The sequence below is a fragment of the Macaca nemestrina genome, chromosome 19 (assembly GCF_043159975.1).
Source record: "Macaca nemestrina isolate mMacNem1 chromosome 19, mMacNem.hap1, whole genome shotgun sequence".
In the NCBI taxonomy this organism is placed as follows: Eukaryota; Metazoa; Chordata; class Mammalia; order Primates; family Cercopithecidae; genus Macaca; species Macaca nemestrina.
The window spans coordinates 69,469,398-69,495,703 of NC_092143.1; the positions used below are offsets into that span (position 1 = coordinate 69,469,398).

Consider the following 26,306-nt stretch of genomic DNA (forward strand, 5'->3'; position numbering starts at 1 on the left):
GTCATCCTCCAACCAAACTCTCCCCTCTTAAAACTGCACACTATAGCTCTAGCCAAAAAGACTTTTATCAGCACAAGTTTGAACAAACTAATGTGTGCAGGCGCTGAGTGGTTATTTTTGTTTCCAAGTCTGGACATAGGATCACTTGTTCAATTTCCTGCTGGGTTATATCAAGTGGTTTTAACATGTAAATCTCTGATAAGGAAACTGACTAATTTATGTAGATTACCCATCTGAACTGCTGTCAGGATTGCCTTAATTTTTTCTGCTTCCTTTACTTCTTTACTTTTTCTCAGTCATCATTATTACCATTACTAGGACTATCAAGTACAACTTTATTCAGTATATGTTTAGAAAATGTTCTTACTAAAACTTAAAAAAAAAAACAAAACCAAAAAACCAAAACAAACAAAAACCCTCCGCATTCCTGAAGTGTGTGTGGGAGTTCTGTTAGTTTGGATGTCTGTGCTTTACAACCCGGATTCAAAATAAATACGCCTCTCAGACTCCATCACGTCCTTGACAATCAGAAGATTGTTCATTTGTTTTAATTAAAAATTTTAAAAATGAGAAATGATCTGAACTACTTCCGTTTTATTTCTAGTCCTTAACCAGCCTCACCCTACTGCAGGCGATGGAGCTTCCCTAAGCTCTAAATTGAAATCCTGCAAGCTGCTTGAGCACTAGATTCTAGAACCTGCTCTGGCTATAACATGAAGTAAGTTGATCCCTGGGGGATTTTCCATGCAGTAGCTTGATGACAGCTACTGGTTCCCACCCAACCCCGGCCAAAGGAACACCAAATTGAGCCACCATCCACCAAGAAAGCACCTCCATAAGAACCCAAGGTCAGGTGAGCGATCACAGTACCTGTGCTTAACATCATAGCAAGGAAAGACGCACCGAAGAGAGAAGGAAAGACAGCGTTGAATCAATGACACTACCCTGCCCCCGTCCCCTGGCAGCAGCTGTGTGGCAAGAAGAGAGAATCAAATAATTGTTAATTCTATGCTCAAATAGACAGACTGGGGTGGTATCTTAATCTGTTCATGCTGCTATAACAAAATACCACAGACCAGTTTATAAACAACAGAAATTTATTTTTCACAGTTCTGGAGGCTGGGAAGTCTGAGATCAAGGTGCTGGCAGGTTCTGTGTCTGGTGAGGGCTGCTTTCTGCTTCCAAGACGGCAGCTTGTTGTTTCACCTGGCGAAAGAGATGGAAGGGCAAAAGGGTCCTAGCTGGTTTTCCCCAGCCTTTTTATAAGGCACTAATCCCATTTATAAGGGCAGAGCACTCATGGGCTAATCACCTCCTAAAGGCCCCACCTCTTAACGCTGTTGCCTTGGGGATAGTGTTTCAACGTTATTTTGTGAATTTTGGGAGGGACACGAACATTCAAGCCATAATAGGAAGACTGAGTCAACAGAAACCGGTACAGTAGTCTCCCTTATCTGCAATTTCACTTTCCGAGGTTTCAGTTATCTTCAGTCATCCATGGTCCAAAAATATTAAATGAAAAATTCCAGAAATAAACCATCCATAAATTTTAAATTGCGTGCCATTCTGAGCAGCATGATGAACTCTCTTGCCATCCTGCCCAGGTCGTGAATCATGCCTTTGTCTAGTGTATCCACACTGTAGAAACTCCCCACCCTTAGTCATGTAGTAGTCATCTCAGTTCTCACATGGAAAAGGCATGTATATGTAGGGTCAGTACTACTCGAGGTTTCAGGCATTCACTAGGAGTCTTGGAATGTATCCCACCACTGTAACCAATATCTGATGCTATTCTCACACCAAGCTGGTAAACCTGGCCTAAACAAAGTCCCAAGCTGCCCCCCAGACTTGTGAGCTAGGTCTCTTGTCTAGAAACAATCTTTAGTGACCCAAAGTCAAAGCTTAGGTATCCCGTTGACTGGGCACAGGAGTGGAACCCATCTATTCTGGAATGTGGGTTTCTAGTCAGGTAGCATCTGCTTCGTTGTTAGGTGCCTTGAGGAATGTGGGACCAGGAGGGTCCTTCGTGCCTCTCCCTACACCCCAGTCGCACCCCAGCCCCATCCTGGTGCTCCTGCAATGCCCCACTCTCTCAGAAGCCTCATGCTTCAGAAGTGTTTTAAGACAAGACAGTGTGAGGCTAAATGCAAACTGGCTTCGAAAATGACCATTTTTTATACCCACTGGGAATCCTTCAAGACCTTTCCCTCCCCTCCCTTCTCCCCACAGTGAACTTTAAGTACTTTTATCCATAGAGACCAAAGACAAAGTACTGTGCCTGACTTCTCTTTTCCAGCCAGCCCCCTTGCCAGTCTGGCTTCTCTCTTCTTTGTTTGGATGCTCTTCTTCATGGCTCCTCGCCAATGCACAGATGTAAACTATTGTCTGATTATTAAAAGAAAAACACAAAACACAAAAAAGCACACATGCCTTCAGTATTAATGACCATAGAGCTGTCTGCATAAGGTGAAGTCTGTGGTTCGAGCAGACCACAAACCATCAGCCCCAGCTGCTGCAGGAGCGCGTGCTTTTCTCCTGTGTTTCATTAGAAACGAATGTAGGCAAACACAACAGGCTAAGGAAGGAGCACCACCGTGCCCTTGAAACTCTTCGGGGCAGCCTCCAGTGGCAAGCCTTGTCTTTGCCACCTCCTCTCAGTGAAGTTCACCATCTTTAGGCCCCCTCAGAACTGCCGCCCCATGCTGTCCTCCTCAGCCTAGTAGCCAGAAACCCCGTGTTTGGTCTTTTGCCCTCAACAAGACACTTCTAGCCACATTGAGTCATTGCTAGCTTGTTGGAGAAGTGAGAGCACTGGGTGGAGAGTCAGAAGCTGGCTTCCCTCCTACCCCTGCTGATTGGTTGCCTGATCCTGGGCAAGTTTCTGCTCCCTGCTCAGTATCCTTGCCTGCAAACTAAGAGGGCTGGGCTAGACACATTCCTTCCATTTTTCCTTAAGCAAATATTTATTTAGCTCCTACTCTGTGCTAGACACCGAGGACGGAACTGAAAACAGGACAAACAAGGTCCGTGCCCTCATGGAGTATATGGAACAGCAGGAGAAAGTTAAAAGAAAGTAAAAGAAGACACTCTGAGCATCCTTGTAGCTCCAGCAACCTTTGAATGTGTCACTGAGAATAGCCCAATGTGCTGTTCTTCTGATTTATCGGGGATCAAAGTCTTTAACTAAAGATGTGGGGTTCTTTATGGATTTTCAGGCGTCAGCTTCAGGAAATAAGTAATCAGGAGGCTTTCATGACCCTGAAGTCCCCCTTCAATGGATACCTGCTACACTTCTCTCCTGAAAGCCAGGTATCTGCAGCTGTCATCCCACTTGCTACTTTAACTGAAGGAATTTTCAGAAACAGCAGCCAAGCATGACACACCACCAGCCTGTAGCTCCACCCTTCAGTGGAACTGTTATTTTTAGGCCTCTCCTCTCTTGTCACAAGCATCTACATACCTCCCTGGGTGACTCATGTTTGTGGATAGCACCAGGCACACGTGACTTTTTCGATGTGGAGCTGGCTTATTTTGACAAGCCCACTCTCCATTCCATCTCTACTTGCAGCACTCAGAATACTCTAATGTGGGAAAAACTGTGGGACTTCCTTCCAGTGCCCCTCAAATGTGTGCCATGCAGCAGGAAAACTACCCCCAGAGAAGCCAGGGCAAAGCTGTCCATGAGCCAATGGGTTACTAGTCATAACGTTGAACATACTGCTTCCATATTGCTTTGCTCTACATTCGTATCCATGTGACTTGACCCCAGAGCTTCAGGTACAGTAAAATGCTCTTATTCGTTTTGGGGCCATGTTACCAGGCATCAAGGTGATATCCTAAAAAATCACACCTCGCATGGCTGTTAGACACCTATGGAAGATGTGGGCTCTCAAAACAGCACATTTCGAAATTGGAGTACTTCTAGAAGGTGTTGGGCATGAATCATCCATTTCTATCAGAATTTTTGCCATTTTTTGGTCATAGAAAAAGATATTTCTGAGTCTATATTTCAGGCAATATGACAAAAAGGATAAAAACATTGCCACATGGACCCAGGTCAGTGGCCTATCTGTGTGGTGCCAGGAGGCAGAGAAGATTAATATTCTCTTTCAGATTCAGCGAGTGACTCCTTTCGTCATAAATCCATTCGGTGGTGTCATGTCACACCCCTCTCCTATTGCCTCTACACCCACTTTTTTTTGTATATTTGTTTGTTTGTTTTGTTATTTCTGGTCTTTAATAATCTCAGGCTTTTTCTTATCACAAGGTATCTTCAAGGGCTATTCCTTCTGCCCGAAGTATATTCACCCTGGAATATATTCTTCACCCGGCTAACTCATTCTGGTCTTAGTTTAAAGATCTTTTCTTCAGAAAAGCTGTATCGACCCCTTTGGGGGAAGGTGGATTTCTCTGTTTTTTCTTTCTTAGCATCCTATATATTTCCACTGTAGCACTTCTCACAGCAGTATTTAAACGATTATTTGTTAAAATGACTTGCTGAATACTTGTCTTTCCTACCAGATTTTAAACTCCATGAAGGCAAGCCTTCTTTATTCAGTTCTACTGTTCCAATGTCCAGCACAACACTTTGCACGTAAGAGTATTTTTCTCAAAACCTGTGTCAATTTGATAAGTATCCTTCTTTAAAGATATTTTGGTGAAATGCTTTAGAGCTTTTGGCCATCTCCCATTTGATTAGTATTTGCACAGTGATTTGTATAAGTTCTTCACATGTCTAAAACGAATTTGTCTTTAATCAGTGAATGAGTTGCACGTGTTTTTTCCAGTTCATTGTTTTTATTCATGTATTATATTATTATACATCTGTATATTATATAATATTATAATACAAGACACACAAAATTTTTTGGGTAGTGAAAGTTATCAATATATTATTTTATAGTTTCTCAGTTTTTATTATATGTAGAAAAGCCTTTACTATTCTGAATTTATTTTTAAAGTATATTCTTTTTTTCTTCTAGTACTCTTCTGAGGTTTTTTTCTTTCTAAATTTTGGACCCATTGGAATCTCAGTATATACATATTTTTTCAGAAGTCTATATATTTTAGTATCATTTATTGACTTAAGCTGCCTTTTCTCTATTGATTTAAGCTACCAACTTTTGTTATATACTAGTTTACCATATATATTTCTATCTACTTACCCATATACCAATACCATGAGGTGTTAATTGATACCACTTTACAATGCATTTGACACCTGGTAGGGTAGTCTTATTCATTAATCATCATACTCCACTGCACCCCAACTCTAGCTAGCTGCTTTTTAGATTTTCTCTTTGTTTATATATTCTGCAGTTTCTTTGTGCAAATTTTATTCTGCAATTTCTTTGATGCAAATTTCTTTACACTTATCTTTAATAGTTATTATTGTTCTTTCAATAACCTACCACCTCACTTTTTTCTCATCTTCTGAAATAACAATTACACTTTTGAAAGAGAAGAAAGACTTTCTTGGAAAAAAGAGATTCTCTCTCTGTCCTCTATGTCTCTTTACCACTCTCCTATATTTTTCATTTCTTTGCCTCTCTGCACTATGATTCTGTATAATTTGTTCACATTATCTTCAGTTCTCTAATTCTGTCTTCCACAGTGTCTAATCTGCCACCACACCCACTCACTGACTTTTCAATTTCTGTTACTCTATTTTTAATTTTAGAAGTGCTAGTTGATCTTTTTCAAACCCACCATGTCAATTTTTATTGTTTTCTACTTCTTACAGGTACTTTAAAGCTTAACTTTCATTCATTTAAATAAATTTTCATTTATTTAAATTTCATTCATTATATTAAATTTCATTTATTTAAATAAAATTAGCATAGCTCTTTGTATTCAGTGTCATTCAAAACAGCTGCAGTTGTATAACTCTCCTCTGCTGTCTATTTTGCTGGCATTAACTATTGGTGCTTTGTTTTCTAGTGTTTGGTAATCTTCAACTGTACTGCCTACTGCCCTTGAGAAACCATTTATACAAAATCCTCGAAGCCTAGGATGAAAGTATCTGCCTCCAGAGATGATTAGAGTTTGCTTCTGCCAGGTGCCTGGGGACACTATGGTTGCGTATCACTTTAAATTCATAGCTCAGAGTTTCTTGGCTCATCCCAAAGACATGTATTTGAGCAGCATATGGGCAAATGCTGCTGGCCAATGATTCAGTGATGACGTCCTATCAGGGACAGGTTTTCTTTTTCTTTTCTCTGCTTTGCTTAGTGTCAAGGTAACTCTCCCATGGTCCCCTGGGGTAGAGGGAAGGAGAGCAGGTTCACCTTTGGTTTGTCCTTACCCTGAGGGTGAACCTCTTGGGACTCACAGCTTAATGTGGGAGAAAAGTCTCCTATGAGACACTCCTTCCTACCTTGGGTGAGTCCTGGCCTTTGACTTTTGTCTTCTTCACTCTGAGAGTTCATGAAAACCACAGCCAACTCAACTTAACCTGATCAACCATGGGCAAAATCCAATCAGGGCAAAATCTAATCATTTGGGAAGTCCTGATTATCTTGTCAGCTTTGCAGTGCTTTTGAAATCAAGTTTGTTTAACATTTTATCCAAATATTCATTGTTTTAACTGGAAGAATTAATCTAAATAACTAAGTCCATTATTACCAGACATTGAATAATGTCTGTTGATTTTTCTTATAAGTTTTAGTAACAGCTTATCTAGCTTTTTAAAATCCTATATTTTTATTGCTTCAAATTCCATTTATAGATATCTTTGGGAGAATTAAATTTTTTGCTTTAAGTCTTCCTACTTAAGAATATGGCATGCCTTTCCATTTCTTTCATTTTTTCCTCCTCAATAACATTTTAAAGTTACATTTTATATAATTTATATTTTGTGTTAAATTTTTACTCTTACTTACACTTTTAAAAATTATTTTTATCTCTTTTGTTTTGCCCACATCGCACATTCCTTTTTACCAAAATGTTTACTTTAAAAAATATATACCTAGGTGTTTTCTTTCAGTTATATTAATATAAATATTAAACCTTTAAGTTTTTTCAGAATTCTGCTTTAAACTCTGTCCCATAGGTTCTGATATGTACTAGCTTAATTATTTTCATTTATAAAAATATATCCCTTAATTATTTTTATTTTAAAAAATATATCCCTAGTGGAAGAGTTGCACATGAAAGAATATTTTAGCATTTCCGGGTGGTAGAATTTTTCTCTTTCTTCCTCATTTTATTATTAGTTTTTAAATGAATTGCTTTGTGATTGGAGAAGCTTTTCTGGATTCAGTCTAATTTTTGAAGTTTAGTATCGTTTTCTGTGTGGACTTGGATATGGTCAGTTTCCAGTAGAATCTGGGTCTCCGTTCTGCTGCTTCCATTGTGGTCTTGGTTTCTAGGCTGTCATTTTTGCTAGGTTCGGCCAACTTGGGTTTCACCTCCCATTGTCTTGCTAACTATTTCCTGAACTATTGTATATTTGTTTTTTTGAGCTCCTGTTTTTTACAGGTGATTGTTTCACTAAGTTTTTTCTTTTCTTTTTAAATTCATGACAGTATGTTGGATCATAAATGTCATCTGTTTTGTGGCAATATTTTTCTAGTGAAGCTTTTTAAAACATAATGTATTTGCTTTTCTTGTTTCATTCATTCTCTTTTCATCTATAGGTACTGTGTGTGTTCCTTTTTGAATACTACCCATCTCTAAGTCAGGTCCGGGCTTTCTAAATTATCTTTCTGCAAGACATTTGGACACGGAAGTGGGTGGTGGCCAGGGTTATATTCTAAGCTAGCAGGAATTCTCTTTAAATATAATGTTGTATGGATGAGGGACAACTTCGAGATTTGCTTCTCCTCCTGCAGGTACTGGCAGTCACAAGCAGGGCTGCACACCAGGAAATCTCTCCCCTCCCCGCTCTGCTGAAACACTAACTAATCAACTTTTTCATTGTTACTGAGTATCCCAGTCATTGAATTCCTCAGTTTTCTGGAACTGTGATCACACAAGACTTCCCTTTAGAACAGGGATACTCTATAGTAAGAAGCCACAGTTGAACTTCACGTCACCCTCATTGCCACTCTCATCGAATACTGTGGCCTTAACCTCCTCCTTCAATCCAGTTTAAGACTGGGACATGGAAAATAAGAAAGTGTTCAGACATTTTCAGAATGGAATAATGTGTGTGAAGGGCGAGGTCCTGATGCAGTGGCCACCGGCACACCTGAAGGGGTAGCTTTTCTTTTTGGGACAAAGGGTCTCTATTGTCCTTCAAAAAAAAGAAATCTTATCATACTTTGATTATATCATCCAGGACAATAGACTGTCCTGGAAAACAAAAGTCACCAGCCTCTGCTAAAGCTGGAGTCTTTGGGGGTAAAATCAGGACCACAGGTCAAACACAGTTTTCGGTGACCTATGTCTGCAAGGCAGTCAGAAGCAATAAACTGTGCAGGGTTGATTAAGCTTGATGATATCAGTGTAGTCTACTGAGTACTGAAATATTGAAATATTTGTGATGTCATCTATTTATCTGTATTGTTCCATGGGTATGTATCTCCTATTTGCTTTCATCAGAGATTCAGAGGACAGTCCTCAAAACGAAAAGGTTTTTGTAGTTGTTTTCTGAAACATCCAAGAAGTACCTGGAAAGACAAAGGGAACGAATACCTACTACTACGAATCACTGGATGCTGATAATGTGCTAAAGGTGATATCTTATTCACAGCTGCATCAGGTAAGTGATCATCCAACATTTTTCAGTGTTTTACTCAAGGCTCAGAGAGGGTAAGAAACTTGCCAGAGTTATCCAGCAAGCAAGGACCAAATCTGGCATTCAAATACAGGCCCCGAAGCCTCCAGAGCCTAGGGTGGGAGCTGGCACTGACACGAGGACAGGAGAGAGTGGAAAAAGAATTCTAGGATTCCTGAAACGAAGCAGGTCTGGTCCCTACAAGGGGCCCGAGGCCTCAGAGGGGGACTTGCCCAGTGAGCACAGGGTACCGGGAGCTCCGTACCTCCCTCCTCCAGCCCACAATTTTCCATCACCACCGGAGAGCTGTTTGAAATACTACAGCTCCAATCCCCATGATCCTCTTGAAATTCCTCCACCATCCCTGAGGCCTCCCAGTCCCAGTGTGGGAAATTCTGCTTTAGAGGGATGTTATGAATATTAAGGAACAAGTGATTATTAATCTTTTGGCAAACGTATAGTCCTATAGAAATGTTAACCGTATGTTCCCATTTAACTTCATTTATAGCACTTGGATGACACTAAGACATTTGCCTCTTGTTTAGGAATTATACTAGTCAGAATTTGCAAAGCAATCATTAGGCACTTCCTACATAAGGCATAAGAGACGCTGTCTACATCTTCGTGCCATCTGATCCAGAGGGTTTGGTTTGGTTTGGTTTTTGCTTTGAATAATACCCTGTAGTTCACTGGGTCTGTTACAAATAACCTCTTAATTATGTGACTTACTCCAGTCAGAAGACTTCATCAACTCACCATTCCTCTGAGACCATTTACAGGTTATTAAAAAATCCAAGTTCCGTAGAGCTGGCCTTCAACTCGGATGTTAAGCTTGACATGATTCCTTTCCACGTGTTTTCATTTTCTTCTGCGACAGCATCTCCTGCTCCCTAAAATAGTGCATTTATCTCCCAAATTCAATTATCCATATTAACTGGGGAGCTGCTATCGGGATAAGTGATATCCGTAAATGTTCCAAGAAGCTTTAACCTTAATAACTTTATCACAATCAATAGTTCCAAATTCATCAAACAGGGCTTCACTAGAGTTGCCAAAAAGGAATACAATTTAACTGCTCTGAGAGCTTTCACCCTGTCCTCATCACGTGTTTCCATGGAAGATGCAAAGAACAGAGACACACGAGAAAGATGGACAGGCAGAGTCAAAAACGAAACGGAATGAGGTATCCGACTGTCAACAAGCTGGGTAATCTGCATTTCCCTGAGCTCGACTCTGTTCCTCTCTGTTCTTCCTTCTGTTTTTTCTCTCTCCTCACTGGAGTGCTAATGAATACCTTCCACTGCTCTGGAATGCCATTGTGTTGTGACTGTCCTCCCTTGCGAGGTCTTTGGGGAGGCCACGATGAGACCGGTCTCATCCACGGCTTCATGTCCTCCTCTCTGATACAGTCCCCAAAGACCCTCTCCACTCAGGGCTCAAGTGCCACTCACTGGGTGGGTCATACCCCCAGCCCCGTAAAATGTTTCTGAAGGATTGGGGTTCTGACATACCTCACCCGAATCTTTTGCATCTTTAATAAACGAAGTTAGTACCAAGTTATCTTAAAGCAATCAAGTCTTCATTTACACCCTTTAAATATCTCTAGACAGTTATCACGGCCCTCTGTCAAGCAACACGATGACCCCGTTCTGCCCTCTCTCAGAAATGCGAAGGAGCAGTGTTTGTGCTGTTTCAAAAAATCTTTGGCAGCAGGGAAGACGGACTCTGTTGTTATCAGAAATGGAAAGTAAATTTGTCTCTCCTCTGTAAACAGAGACGTTTTTACACTGTTCTTCGCAGGAACTCACAGTGCAGCTTACAAACAGCAGGGATATGGTCATTGGTCATTTGTTTCCTTACTAACCAGAAAAAAAAGCCAGGGATGTTGTCAGATGACAATCATGAAATCACATTTTATTGAATAGGCTTTATACTTGTAAGATGTCATCTCTTCCTTTTGTCTCTAACCTGCTTTTTTCTCTCCCCCCCTTTTTTTCTTTTTTTGGCTCTTATCTTCTGGTAAAATGCATGAATCTTCACCTTGGAGCAAACTAAACAGACTCCACTTTAAATTCTTCAAGGACAGTGACTTCAGTTGTTATTCGTGTGTGTGTGTGTGAAGAGAGAGACAGCACCAAATGAATGAGTGAGTGAATAAGAAAATAAATGAATAAAAATTGCAAAAGGGATCAAACAGGAGCAAATATGAGATAGTTTAATTTAAAAAAAAAGAAAGAAAATCTAGTTACATTGTGAAATTCACTGTTGCTGCTGTATCATGACTAGAACACTCTGTCCCATAAAATTGTGCTGACTGAGGAAGGCACACAGCGGGGTGCAGGCTGTGGGGACAGACAGCCCTGTATTTGCATCCTGGCTCCAACATGGACCTGCCTCCCTAACTGCTCTGAGCCTCCGCTTTCTCTTCTGTCCGAGGCAAGTTACCACAGCCGTAACAGGCACCTTGTGGGATTCACGATAGAATGATGTCATACCGTGCTTGCCACTATGCCTGGCACAACGTGCTGAATTTTCTCTGGGTGACACTCAGGTAAGTGTCAAAGTGAAGAAGTTTTTAATTTTTGCTAAATCTGTCATATGTGTTCCATGGATTTATTCTTTCACATCTCCTACTTCTTATCTCCTATTTTGTAAGTCCTCAATGATGAATTTTACTGAAACAATTTCAGGACTCATTTTAGAATTAGGATTCAGCGCTCCACATGCCCCGGAGGTGATAAAGGCCATGCTAAGTAATCCCTCTGTTGTGTCTGGGCCGGTCTTTGGAAGGCAGCTTCCAAGACCCAGGTGGTACAGTGGTCCTGTCTCCAGCCCTCCTCTGAGTTCTCTTCCATTGCAACCCTTCCTCATTTTGGATGAAGCAGCTGTGCTGGAAGCATGAAATATAGGCGAGTGCTCTGAGAGTCAAAGAAACGTCTCTCAGCATAAATAAGAAGCAAGACATAACTAAGAAGGAGGGAAAGGCAAAGTGAGCATTTTTCGAATCCTAAAGGGTATCGTTCGAATGGCCTGTCTTTTAGAACTTCTTATCTGAAGTTTCAAAAAGGTTCTTAAAATCATTTATGCCAATAAAACTTGGAAGTGTTGAAAGAATCCCAAAAGAGAAGGCATCTTAGGCATGGTGCCACCTTGTTGCCTGTAATTGCAGTCCCGGTTCCACTCTGTTAATCCTGTCAAAGCAAAACCGCACAACTGGGACTCTCACTGATACCACTACCACTGAAGGCTGGAAAAAGGAGCCAGGCATGAGTTTGCTGTGAGTAGAAAAGTAGGAAGTGGCAAAGCTACTTAGCTGAGAGATTTGGGGACTGAGGGCTTAAATTAATATGATCAAGAAAATAATGAGTCTCCAAATTAACAGCTGCTGGTCAGGGAGACCCTAAAAGCAAATGCTGTTATTTATTTAAGGTTCAATCGTCTTACCTGGGATTGTGGATATCTGCACAAGATGGGCTGCTTGGCATGGCTGGGAGCCCTGGAGCTGCCACCAAGCAGTGGGCACTGGGTGCACGGATGGGGAAATCACCACGCGCTGGGTCCTGCCTCAGCTTTACAGGAACCGTCTCGTTTGACCCTTACAGAACTCTGGGAGTCAGCTGCAGTGGCTATCATTCCATCTTAGGAAAGGGGAAACTGAACTCAGGGATATGAAGTAACCTGACCAGGGTCGTACAGGGTTGGGATTCACATCCAACACAGGGACGCTAGGGACACCCTCCTAGCCTCCTGCAGGTGACCTCGGCAACCCAGAAAGAGGGCACAGCCATGTGTTGAAAGTGAGCTTGGGTAATAGTTACCTGTGCCCTGTGCTGGGCCCAAGATATCCCCAGGTTGGGGAGAGTGCATTTCCATCTTCACCATGGCAGATGCAGGTGTGGATATTCCAGTAGGTTCCTGGCGAGGGGGAGAGAGATTTGGTGAGGGGGAGAATGTCGACCAGTAAGGTACGTGTGCAGCACAGACGCCCACTTACCCCAACAGGCATGGTCCTGCCTATCCCTACACACACCTCTTTCCTCTTTACCAAGTTCACCTCTTCCAAATTTCATGGCTAAACATTCTTACCTCCCCACTTGCCCTTCCCACCCACCTCACCCCCTAAATCCTGACTCCCCAGTTAGAGCATCTTCTTTTCTGGTACCTGTACACCCAGATTTCCAATTGCACCTTGATCTTACTTCCTCTTTGTTCTGTGAAAGCTGCTTGCTACTACCATACCATTATGCCCTAAATCCTGGCTTCAAGTCCAGCTTTATCTTCAGATAGGACCAAAATTAAGCTACAATAGAAAAAAAATAACTTAATGCTAAATAAAAATAGCATCCTTTTTCTTGAAATTCCATCAACTTTAGTGTCAGTCTGACTCCTGAAACTTCTCGTGAAACTCATATATTTTCTGTACTTGGTATAGTAGTCATTCCGATCGCTTTACATTTCTATCTCTTCCAACTGGGTTTTTGCAACTTGGAGATCAAGATTATTGCATACCAGCATTAACAGCTAATACATTGGACTCCTCCTTGCCGTTTTTCTGAGCAGGGCTGATGGAGCCAAGGCTTACAGAATAGGGGGAGCCTTATTCTGAGGCTGATGCTCTATTCTAAGGTCAGGATTCCCTGCGAGACCCATGCTGCCCCTGATGAGGGATGTGGGCCTGAGATTCACCATAGTATAGGTCTATTTCCTTTTTTCTGAAACTCTTTAAACCAACATGATTTAGAATTGTCCAGATTTCAGAGAAGAAATGTGCAAACATTGCATATTATGTACCATCCCCTAATGGGGTCTGGAGTAGCATCCCCTAACCAAACATATGTATATTTCTGCAGCTAAATATTTAACTGTAAGTATACAATATAAATAGTCTAGTAGCAATTCAGTTCAGCTTTAACTGTCAAATGTGTCAAATGAGTCTAGATCCGACCAGTCTTTGTTGTCAAATGGGTTACCAAAGCCCTTTCGGTTTTCAATTGTTTTGGATCTGGGAGTTTATAGAGAAGAGATCGTGAGCTTGTAAATGCAAATAGCTGCCGTTTATTGAGCACGCCTACAGTCTGGTGTAATCCCAAAAAGAGCCTGCACAGGAAGGCGCTGCTGTTTGCTGCATATCACAGATGAGGACACTTCCATGTAGAGAGGCTAGGGAGATTGCCTGAGGGCACAGAGGTGGGACGAGTTCAAATCTGGTGGAGGCCAATGCAAGACATGTGCTCTTGCCACTATGATGTCCTCTCCCTAAGAAAGTAACAAGCTTGGCCAGGCACAGTGGCTCACTCCTGTAATTCCAGTGCTTTGGGAGGCTGAGGTGAGAGGATCGCTTGAGCCCAAGTGTTTGCGACCAGCCTGGGCAACAAAGAGGCCCAGTTTCTACAAAAAATAAAAAATAAAAAATTGCTGACTCTGGTGCACATGCCTGTAGTATCAGCTACTGGGGCGACTGAGGTGGGAGGATTGCTTAAGCCCAGGAGGTCGAGGCTGCAGTGCGCTATGATCGCACCACTGCACTCCAGCCTGGGAGACAGAGTGAGACTGTAGAAAGAGAAAAGAAAAGAAAAAAAAAAAAAAAAAAAAGAAAATAAAAGAAAGGAAGAGAAAAGAAAAGAAAGGAGGAGAGGGGAGGGAAAGAACTGGCTTGAGAGATGGCCCATCCCTCCAGGTGACCGCTTCCTTTATCTCAGGCCCCATGCCCCTTGGTGCAAGCTGTCCTCCCTTAGCGTTAGCTCCAAGGGCTGTCAGGTGGACGTGGATCCCCTGCCATTTACGCAGGGCCTCTCTAGTTTTATTTTTAAAATTGTTCAGTGCCCCAGACATTCTTGAAGCAGTCATTTCCTTCCCTTCTCGTTTATTAATGAGCTTATTTCTTCCTCCTCCCCACTGTTGCTCTGAGGCATTTGTGAAAGGCCTGTTGTTGCCTTTGGCTGACTCCACCTTTCTCCTTCTCCACCCCCAACCTTATCTTCTCCCTGCCAGTGGGACTAACCTTTGCGCCCTTCCTCCTGCATTTTCACAGGGGAGCCTTCCACGCCGGGGGTTCTGTGCCCGGCTGGCTTCACAGCTTGTTAAATTTCACGTGCTCCTGGCCTCCTCCTTGTGAGAGGGCCTGGGCCAGGGCTGCAGGGAGGTCACACTCTGGGTTGAAAATGTTCCAGCTCTGTGTGGAAGAGCTGTGTTAAATTGACTCTTGCATTTCACCTTTTTGCAGAGGGCAGCACTGTGATGCACACCGTTAGTGGGCTGGGGCTGGGGCTGGGGCTGGGGCTGGGGCTGGAGCTGAGGGCCTTCTTATTCCAAACCTAGTGCAGGATCTCGTGCTACTTGGCAGCTCCTGGCGGTTTTGTGACTCAATCAACACAAAAGGAACCTGTGGCTGATTTAGCTTCTGCTCTCCAAACCCTCCCTGGAGGGGGCCCCCGCTGTTTTCATCTCAGGGGTCAGGAGACTTTGGCCAAGAGGAGAGTTGACCTGGTCTGACTATCGGCTCCCCTTCTGGGTGACCTTCAAGCAAACTTTCACTTACCCTGTGTTTTCTTCCTGTCCTCGCCCATAAAATGGGAGCCATGGGAATACTCCCATGGAGTCGTTCTGCAGAGGAAGTGAATTCACTGAGCAAACCCCTGACTGCTCATGGTCTCCCCTCCCGACACAAAGGCCCCCATCCTTGGGTGCTACAGTGTGAAAGCCTAACTCCAATAAGGCTTACAAATGCTAGTGTGGGTTTTTTGTTTTGTTTTGTTTTGCTTTGTTATAATTTCAACTTTTATTTTAGATACAGGGGGTACATGTGCAGGTTTGTTATGGGAATACTGCGTGATGCTGAGGTTTGAGGTACAAATGATCCTGTCACCCAGAGAGTGAGCATGGTACCCAAGAGTTTTTCAACCCTTGCCCCCGTCCCTTCAGCCCCCCAATAGTCCCCATTGTCTATTATTTCCATCTTTAGGTCCATGAGTACCCAATGTCTAACTCCCACTTATAAGTGAGAACATATGGTGTTTGGTTCTCTGTTTCTGTGTTAATTTGCTTAGGAGAATGGCCTCCTGCTGCATCCATGTTGCTACGAAGGACATGATTTTGTTCTTTTTTTTATGGCTTTGTAGTATTCCATGGTGTATATGCACCACATTTTTTTCACTTTTATTTTAAGTTCAGGGGTACAAGTGCAGGTTTATTACATAGATAATCTTGTGTCATAGGAGTCTGTTGCACAGACTATTTCATCACCCAGGTATTAAGCCTAGTACTCATTAGTTATTTTTCCTGCTCCTCTCCCTCCTCCCACCCTCGCTGCTCTGAAAGGCCCTAGCGTGTGTTGTTCCTTCTATCTGTCCACATGTTCTCATCATTTAGCTCCCACTTATAAGTGAGAACATGCAGTATTTGGTTTTCTGTTCTTGTGTTAGTTTGCTAGGGACAGTGGCCTCTAGCTCCATCCATGTCCCTGCAAAAGACATGATCTTGTTTTTTTTTTATGGTTGCATAGTATTCCATGGTGTATATGTACCACGTTTTCTTTATCCAGTCTATCTCTGATGGACACTTAGGTTGATTCCCTGTCTTTGCTATTGTGAATGGTGCTACAGTGAACATGCATGTGTGTGTGTCTTTATAGTAGAATGATTTATATTCCTTTGGGTATATACCCCTTAATGGGATTGCTGGGTCAAATTGTATTTCTGTCTTTAGGTCTTTGAGGAATCGCCACATTGTCTTCCACAATGGCTGAACTAATTTATACTCCCACGAATAGTGTATAGTGTTCCTTTTTCTCCACAACCTTGCCAGCATCTGTTATTTTTTGACTTTTTTTTTTTTTCTGAGACAGAGTCTCGCTCTCTTGCCTAGGCTGGAGTGCAGTGGTGCAATCTCGGCTCACTGCATGCTCCACCTCTCAGGTTCATGCCATTCTCCTGCCTCAGCCTCCTGAGTAGCTGGAACTACAGGCACCCGCCAGCATGCCCAGCTAATTTTTTGTATTTTTAGTATTTTGTATTTCACCGTGTTAGCCAGGATGGTCTCGATCTCCTGACCTCATGATCCACCTGCCTCAGCTTCCCGAAGTGCTGGGATTACAGGCATGAGCCACCACACGTGGCTGCTATTTTTTGACTTTTTAATAGTAGCTATTCTGACTGGTGTGAGATGATATCTCATTGTGGTTTTGATTTGCATTTCTCTAATGGTTAGTGATGTTGAGCTTTTTTCCATATGTTTGTTGGCCACATGTATGTCTTCTTTTGAGAAGTTCCTGTTCATGTCCTTTGCTCACTTTTTAATGGGGCTGTTTTTGTCTTATAAATTTAAGTTCCTTAAAGATGCTGGATATTAGACCTTTGTTGAAAGCATAGTTTGCAAACATTTTCTCCCATTCTGTAGGTTGTGTGTTGACTTTGTTGATAGTTTCTTTTGCTGTGAAGAAGCTCTTTAGTTTAATTAGATACCATTTGCCAATTTTAGCTTTTGTTGCAATTGCTTCTGGCGTCTTCATCATGAAATCTTTGCCCATGCCTATGTCCTGAATGGTATTGCCTAAGTTGTCTTACAGGGTTTTTATAGTTTTGAGTTTTACATTTATGTCTTTAATCCATCTTGACTTAATTTTTGTATATGGTGTGAGGAAGGAGTCCAGTTTCAGTCTTCTACATAAGGCTAGCCAGATATCCCAGCCTCATTTATTGAACAGGGAATCCTTTCCCCATTGCTTGTTTTTGTCAGGTTTGTTGAAGATCAGATCATTTTAGGTGTGCAGTCTTATTTCTGGGTTCTCTATTCTGTTCTATTGGTCTATGTGTCTGTTGTTGTACAAGTATGCTGTTTTGGTTACTATAGTACTGTAGGATAGTTTGAAGTCAGGAGTGTGATGCCTCCGGCTTTGTTCTTTTTGCTTAGGATTGCCTTGGCTATTCAGACTCTTTTTTGGTTCCACATGACTTTTAAAATAGTCTTTACTTGTTCTGTGAAGAATGTCAATGGTAGTTTAATGGTATTGCATTAAATAGTAAATAGTATTGCATATATAAATTACTTTGTTTAGTATGGCCATTTTGCTGATATTGACTCTTCCTATTCATGAGCATGGAGTGTTTTTCCATTTGTTTGTGTCATCTCTGATTTCTTTGAGCAGAGGTTTATAGTTCTTTATGCAGAGATCTTTCACCTCCCTAGTTAGCCATATTCCTAGGTATTTTAATCTTTTTGTGGCAACTGTGAATGACAGTTCACTCCTGATTTGGCTCTTGGCTTGATTTTTGTTGATGTATAGGAATGCTAGTGATTTTTGCACATTGATTTTGTATTCTGAGGCTTTGTTGAAGTTGTTTAATCAGCTTCAGAAACTTTGGGGCTGAGACAATGAGGTTTTCTAGATATAGGATCATGTCATCTGCAAACAAGGATAGCTTGACTTCCTCTTCCAGTACTACATTGAATAGGAGTGGTGAAAGAGGGCATCCTTATCTTGTGCCTGTTTTCAAGGGGAAATGCTTCCAGCTTTTGCCCATTCAGTATGATGTTGGCTGTGAGTTTCTCATAGATGGCTATTATTATTTTGAGATATGTTCCTTCAACATTTTGTTTACTGAAAGTTTTTAACATGAAGGGATGTTGAATTTTATTAAAATCCTTTTCTGTACCTATTGAGATAATTATGTGATTTTGCCTTTAGTTCTGTTTATGCTATGATTCACATTTATTTTTTTGCATATGTTGAACCAACCTTGCATTCCAGAGATGAAGCCAACTTAATTGTGATGGATAAGCTTTTTGATTGCACCACATTTTCTTTATCCAATCCACCATTGACAGGCACCTAGGCTTATTTCATATCTTTGCTATTGTGAATAATGCCGTAATGAACATTTGAGTGCATGTCTCTTTTTGGTAGAACACTTTATTTTCTTTTGGATATATACCCAGTAATGAGATTGCTGGGTCAAATGGTAGTTCTGTTTTAAGTTCTTTGAAAAATCTCCAAACTGCTTTCCACAGGGGCTGAACTAATGTACATTCCCACCAACAGTGTATAAGTATTCTCTTTTCTTCTCAGCCTCACCAGCATCTGTTGCTTTTTGAGTTTTAGTAATAGCCATTCTGATGGGTGTGAGGTGGCATCTCATGGTGGTTTTGATTTGCACAAATGCTAGTGTTAAGATTGTCATCTCTGCTAGTTTCCCCACCATCCCTGTGTTGCATGGCCATATTCTTCATTTCATAGAATATTGAATGTCATTTATATCAGACCTGACCATTCCTTGATTGGCCTCATTGCACAGATCAGGGAAGAGGATCCCATAAAGTTGCCCAGGGCAGGCCTAACCTACAGGCGGGGCTGGGATTAGACCCCAAGGGTGGGGTTTTCCAAACAGTTCTGTGTTCTGTGGTAGCCAGCCATCTGGGTTTGCTGGGGTTTCTCACAGTTTTAACACTGAAATTCCCTCTTCTCAGAAAACCCCTTAGTCCCCAGCAAATCAGGACAATTAGTCACCTTAAGCCTCTGGTATTTGTGAGCTTTGCTGCTTTGTTAATCAAAAGAGTATATTTGTTGTGCTTCTTACACAGCTTTTTACAGTAGGGAAGAAACTACCAATGCCAACCTTGCATGTCAGCAATTATTTTAAGCCACTGACATCTAAAAATTCACAAAATAAACATTTTCAATTAGCCATGCTGCTTTATTTTTTATACTTTACTTCCATGTCATATCTCATTAGTTTATTCCAAATCTAATGAGTAATCTGTTGCTGGCTGTTCAGAAGAAGGAAATGCACTTTGAAGTTGACTGAGAGTGATTTCAACACTGTTAATAAAGAAATTCCACAAAGTTCTAACCAACTTTTGGGAGTAGCTTACAATCCATCAGACTTAATCCTCTATGTTTGAAAATGTTTGGCCCTCTGGAAAACATTATGAGGAGCTTTTGTTGTAGAGCGCACTGATGGAGTGGAAGTGCTATGCAAACTAAAACATCAAACGATGCATTAATCCTAACATCTTACTACAGTGCCTGTTTTTTTTGGAAGAAAGCGGATAAATCTAAGACTTCACTTGGCCTGAAATATGCAGGTACTCAAGAAAAGTGATTATTGTTCCCCTTGTTTCAATCTATAATGAATGTTTATTGCATGCTTAATAGAGACTTGTCCCAGGTATTGGCCATTGAAGTAAATTATATTGAAACAGACAGAGAATGGCTACTATCCTCATGGAGCTCAGTCTAGTGGAAAAGAGAAAATTATATAATTACACAAATAGGGATGGCATTATAATTGTGATAAGTGCTTTAAAGCAGCGTGCTGGGTGCCCTGGGACTCTCTAGTAGGGTGCCAAATCTAATCTGAGAAAATGACATTTAAGTATAAATCTCAAGGATCAGTTAACCAGGTTCAGACTTTGGAAAATGGCATTCCAAGTACAGAGACCAGCATGGATAAAGGCCTTGAGGTAGAGAAAGGGTTTGGCATATATTAAGATACTGCAAGAAGGCCATTGGGCCACTGACTTGATAGTAGCAGGAATAACATTTTAATTCTACAGCTGGAGATAACAATAACTTTGTGAACTCTACAAGCAATCAGAACCTCTTTGGTAGTTCCACCAATGCCACACCCTTGCAGTAAGAGCTTCCAGTCAGTCCCAGTGACGTCATGGTATTACCATTCCTGAAGACCTTGGCATTATCAACTTCCTCAAGCTGTCACTGAGGCTCAACAGGGACAAGACTTGCCAAAATGCACACAGCCAGTTAGAGGCAGTGGAAATTGTGAGTGAGGTCCCTTGATTCGAAGTTCAAAGACCTTTCCACAGCTCCTCCATTGCCCTCATCTTAAGACAAATTTTTCTTCTGGAGTCTTCTACTCTCAGAGCCCATTTGGATTTGCCAAACAGAAAAACACCTTTTCCTTCCTTTTCTCAGTGCTCCCAGCACCATGAAAGCCTGCTTTTGGTGCAGTTCCTTTGCTGCCCGAGATGCTGTCCCCCACAATTGTTAGCAACATCCCAGCACCTGCAGGAGAGGTTGTGAATGTCTCCAGTGGGAGCCTCAGAAGAATTTCTTGCAGAATCACCATCCTTGGTTCTCCTCCCGGCTAGTATTTGAAGGCCGCCATTCATTTTGTTTATAGTAACCATGATGGGAATTGTCATAAATTCATTTGCTTTGAAAATCACTCACCACTTCATCATCCTCTGGGGCTTTACTGCTCATTACAGCCCAGTCTCAATGTTCCTCCTCACCCTGTTGCCATGGGTGACCCAGCCACACAGTCACCATACACTATGTTAGGTGTCCCTTGTCATTCACTATCACAGAGTTGATGGCAGGAAAACTCCACAGGCTCTCAGACGTATGTCACTGGGAAAGCTTTGAGCATCAGAGTTTTAAAAAATAAACATGAAAAAAAAAAGAACAATCATGGCTTTGAATGAAATGTATCTCTGCAAGGAAACCCTGGTACATGTTGTCCCTCTGAGAGAGACAGGTGGGGGTCACTACACTTTCTGGTTGGAAAGGGCTGGCTGCCAAGGCTTCTTAAGGATATGTGTCACTTTGTGGTATTCCTATTTCCCTCCCCAATAAAATAACAATTTGGAAGGGTTTGAGATGAAGAGAGTAAATCAATACCAGATTACAAAAGTTGCAAAAATGTTCCACCAATTTATCAAACTGCATCTGAGGGCTTGAGAACTGCCCTGGGAAAAAAGCACCCCCATACTTTGGGAAACCAATGGGCACCCCAACAGTCTTGTCAAGTAATGAAAAGCCACAGAGGAGCAAGATTTGTTTTTAATCTTCAAGGTGATTATGTAAATGTTATGAAAGTAAGACTATTTCCGCAAGACTGCGCTTTTGAAATTGCTCTTTCAGCAATCACTCAATGTTGCCGTGCTGGGTCTGGAGAGTCAGGGCCCTGTTGGATTTTCCTTATAAATCTTAGGAATGGAGAGCAAGGTGAGTACTTTAATGTCACTAACACATTCTTACTGAACTGTTAAAGTTAGAATAATTTCTAAATATAAGATCAATTTATCTTTAAGCCATCGCTATAAACAAGTTGATGCCCATATAACATGGATCCTTATTGAAAAGAAATAATACCTCCTTTCAGGTTGAATTTAATTTTCAAGGTAAGACAGAATCTGTGAATATAAACAACTGCTAGTAAGGAATGATGCACATCCCAATTTTGAGGAATTTTGTAATAATCCTTATAGAAGAGCAAAATGAGATTCGCTTTGTGGTAACATGAATACCTAGTGGGTTCATTAACTTATTATAAAGCATCTTGGAGAAAAGCAGCAAAAAATTGCTATTGGAAAGGAAATTAACTGGGCCACAGCCACACGGGACTATCAATGGCCACTCACAGAAAGCTTCCTTGAGAACTGACTGCATCTCCAAACCTAGGCTATCTATCATGATGGCACATCCACCCAGAAATGTCCAACACAGTCCTATGATGCCAGTCTGAAAGAGAGATTTTCCGTACCTATTCTCATTTATTTTCTTCATTCTCATTATCTCTCTTCTCCTCATTCTTCTCACCTTCAAAAAAGTTTTAGAAGTTGCTGGTTTTCTTATTGATTACTGAAAATATAAAGTGGTTCTCTGAAATAATATTTTACTATTGTACTTCACATCGTTTTTAATGTTTAGCATTGTTGCATATGTTTTCTTCCAGATTAACCTTAAAATTACTTCTGCAAGTTCCTCCTCCAATTTCATGAGATATCAGTCTATTTTTTGGATATTAAGTTAAATACATAATATAAATATACACATTTATTCATCTAATATGTAGATATCTACTTTTTAGATGAATTAACTGAGCCTCAGAGAGTTAAAATTACTTCTTGCTAAAGATCACACAGCCAGTATTTTCAGAGCCAAAATTTAAACACAGGTCGGTCTGATGCCAATTAAAATGAGCATATAAATTATTTTTAATATAAAAATCTGAAGCAATTTTATGATTTTAGATAATTACACAGTTCTATATATGATTGAGTCATAAGGAAACAGATTTGTCAGGACAATTACTATAATCATACTGGTAAGGCACTTAAATAATCTTTTAATTAGTAAAAACTTAAATAATCTTTTAATTAGTAAAATAGAGAATCATCTTGAAATATGTCACATACAAATGCACATTAATACATTCTGATTACAATTCTGGTAAAATAAGAAAGTACTGGCTGGGTGCGGTGGCTCACACCTGTAATCCCAGCATTTTGGGAGGCCGAGGTGGGTAGATTACGTGAGGTCAGGAGTTCGAGACCAGCCTGACCAACATGGTGAAACCCCGTCTCTACTAAAAATACAAAAACAGCCAGACATGGTGGTGGGCACCTGTTATCCCAGCTACTCGGGAGGCTGGGGCAGGAGAATCACTTGAAGCTGGGAGGTGAAGGTTGCAGTGAGCCGAGATCACACCATTGCACTCTAGTCTGGGTGACAACAGTAAGACTCCGTCTCAAAAAAAAAAAAAAAAAAAAAAAAAAAAAAGTACTGAAATATTCACCAAAACCAGTTTTTAATAAAAAGTCAACACAAAACAAATAACCTTGTAAGACCATCTGATTTCAGCTTAGTATGTATTCATGTATTCATCTAGGTAAGAATATACCAAAAGGACAGTAGAGTAGAAGTGATTCTGTTATTATTGTGATTATATTAATTTTTATATTTACAGAATACTTTTATTCACACTGTTTCATTTGATTCCGTTTTACAGATAGATGGTAAAAACACTTAGAGAAGATTAGTTACTCCTAAAAGGTAATGGTACCAGTAAGAGGAAACTGATATCAAGACTTGCACACTGATCTTCTTACTTTAAAATTGTCTTATAGATTTTTTAAAAATAGACATTATTATTTTAGAGCAGTTTAAAGTTCTGCAAAATTTAGCTGAAAGTACACAGCTCCTGTATACACACATGTGCACCTTTTCCCCTGCGTCTGCCTTCCCCCGTCGCCCTATCAACATCTCTCACCAGAGTGGTACATGTGTTACCATGGAGGAACATTCATTGACACATCACTGCCCAAAGCCCGTCGTTTACCTTACGGTTCACTGGTTGTATTGCACAGATTTTTAAATTTTGACAAATACATGATGGCATGCATCCACCATTGTAGTATCACACAGAGTAATTTCACTACCCTAAAAATCCCTGGTGCTCCATTTACTCATTCCTCTCCTTTTTCCCCTTCCTACCCCATCCAATCACCTTGTAACCACTCATCTTTTTGTTGGCTCTATGGTTTTATCTTTTCCAATATGTACAATCATCCAGTATGTAACCTTTTCAGACTGGCTTCTTTCACTGAGAAATACGCATGTTAGCTTCCTTCATGTGTTATCATGGCTTGATAGCTCATTTCCTTTTAGCACTGAATAATGTTCCATTGTATGGATGTACCACAGTTTGTTCATCTGTTCACTATTTAAGAATATATTGGTTGCTTCTAATTTCTGGCAATTATGAATAAAGCTGCTATAAATATCTGTGTGCAGATTTTTGAGTAGACATAAGTTTTCCACTCATTGAATAAATACCAAAGAGCATAATTGCTGAATTTTATGGTAAGAGTATATTTAGTTTTATAAGGAACTGCCAAACTGTCTTCCAAAGTGGCTCTACGATTTTGCATTCCCACCAGCAATAAATGAGAGTTCCTGTTGCTCCACATCCTCACCATCATTTGATGTCAGTACTTTGGATTCTTGCCATTCCAATAGGTGTGTAGAAGTATATAATTTTTGTCTTAGTTCACAATTCCCTAACAGCATATGATGTGGAGCATCTTTTCATAGGTTTATTTACCATCTCTATATCTTCTTTGCTGTAATGTTTGTTCAGATCTTTTGCCCATTTTAAAATCAGATTGTGTGTTTTCTTATTGTTGAGTTTTAAGAGTTCTTTGTATATTTTGGATGACAGTTCTTTATCAGATATGTCTTTTACAAATATTTTCCCCCAGTCTGTGGTTTGCCTTCTCATTCTCTTGACAGTGTCTTTTGCAGAGCTGAAGTTTTTAATTTGAGTAAAACCTAGCTTATCAGTTATTATTTTTTTCATGAATCATGGCTTTAGTGTTGTATCTAAAAAGTCATCTTCAAACTCAATATTTAGATTTTCTCCTATGTTATCTTCTCAGAGTTTTATAGTTTTGTATTTTACAGTTAGATCTGTGATTTATTTTGAGTTAATTTTCATGAAGTTTATAAGGTCTGTGTCTAGATTCTTTTTAAAAATTTTTAATTTTTAAAAATTTTACCCCTCCTCTCCTCTATTCTTTTTTCTCTAAAGAGGATTTCCAGTTGTTCCAGCACCATTTGTTGGAAGAACTATCTTTTCTGCATTATATTGCCTTTGTCCCTTTGTCAAACATCAGTTGAATACATTTGTGTGTGTCTATTTCTGGGCTCTCTATTCTGTTCCATTAATTTATTTGTCTCTTCTTTCACCAACACCACACTGTGCTGATTACTATAACTTTACAGTAAGTCTTGATGTTTGGTAGTGTTAGTCCTCCAATTTTGTTCTCCTTCAGTATTGTGTTGTATATTCTGGGTCTTTTTCCTCTCCATATAAACTTTAGAATTAGTTTTTTGATAGCCACAAAAAATAATTGCTGGGAGTTTGACTGGGATTGTGTTAAATCTGTAGATCTAGTTGGGAAGAATCAACATCTTGGTAATAGTGAATTTTCTTATCCATGAATATGGGATATCTCTCTATTTATTTAGTTCTTTGATTTCTTTCATCAAAGTTTTTTCTCATATAGATAATAAATATTTTTGCTAAATTCATACCTACGCATTTCTTTTATTTTCCTCAGTAAATTCTTGTAGTTTTTGTCATATGGACACATTTCTTTAAGTTTCTAAGTTTCTTCATAGGTGCATTAGGTATTTTGGCTGCCACACATTCACTTTTCAAATATTTAATAACCTACTTGGTAGCAGGCCCCCTATTGGTAGCAGGTATGGGTGATTCTATGGGAAACAAAAATAGATTTGGTAACTGCTCTTATAGCTTTTACAGTTGAGTAGAGGATGCATGTACTAACAAATATCACATAATGTAAAACACAACTGTGATATAAGCTGTAAACGAGAAGTAAATAGTACTATAAGATTATATAATAAGGAAATTTGACCTGGGAAGGTCAACACAGATTTTTCTGATGAAAGGACAATTGACCTCTGAAGGATCAGGCTTCAAAGAAGAGAGAAAACTATATTCCAGGCAGAGGGAAGAGTTATGTGCAAAGGTGAGGTAGGAAAGCAGTACAAGTTTCTGGGGGAAAAAAAAAATGAGAGCACATAGAATGAGAAGGAGTGTGCTACTGGTTGAACTTGGTAAGGATAGCCTAACCTTATAGGGTCTGGGTGTGGGTCTTTAACCTAGGAATGATAAGGAGCCATTGGGGGATTTTAGGCAGGGATCACTTGATGAGATTTGCTTTTCAAATATTTCACATTGCTGGTGGGTGAAAAATCATCAGAGGTGACATGAGTAGATGTGGCAAGACACAAATGAGGCTGTGGCCTTGTATGTGC

General features: G+C 40.4%; 1 protein-coding gene across 2 annotated transcripts in view; it reads left to right on the top strand.

Moving 5' to 3' along the window:
* LOC105464895 (uncharacterized) overlaps positions 1 to 26,306 on the top strand; it is a 488,640-nt gene that overhangs the window by 457,143 nt on the left and 5,191 nt on the right. For both annotated transcript variants that reach the window (XM_071085555.1, XM_071085556.1), the window contains exon 8: positions 8,545 to 11,270. In XM_071085555.1, the coding sequence (XP_070941656.1) occupies positions 8,545 to 8,596 (52 nt within the window). In that variant the 3' untranslated portion in view covers positions 8,597 to 11,270. The remainder of the gene's footprint in view (positions 1 to 8,544; positions 11,271 to 26,306) is intronic.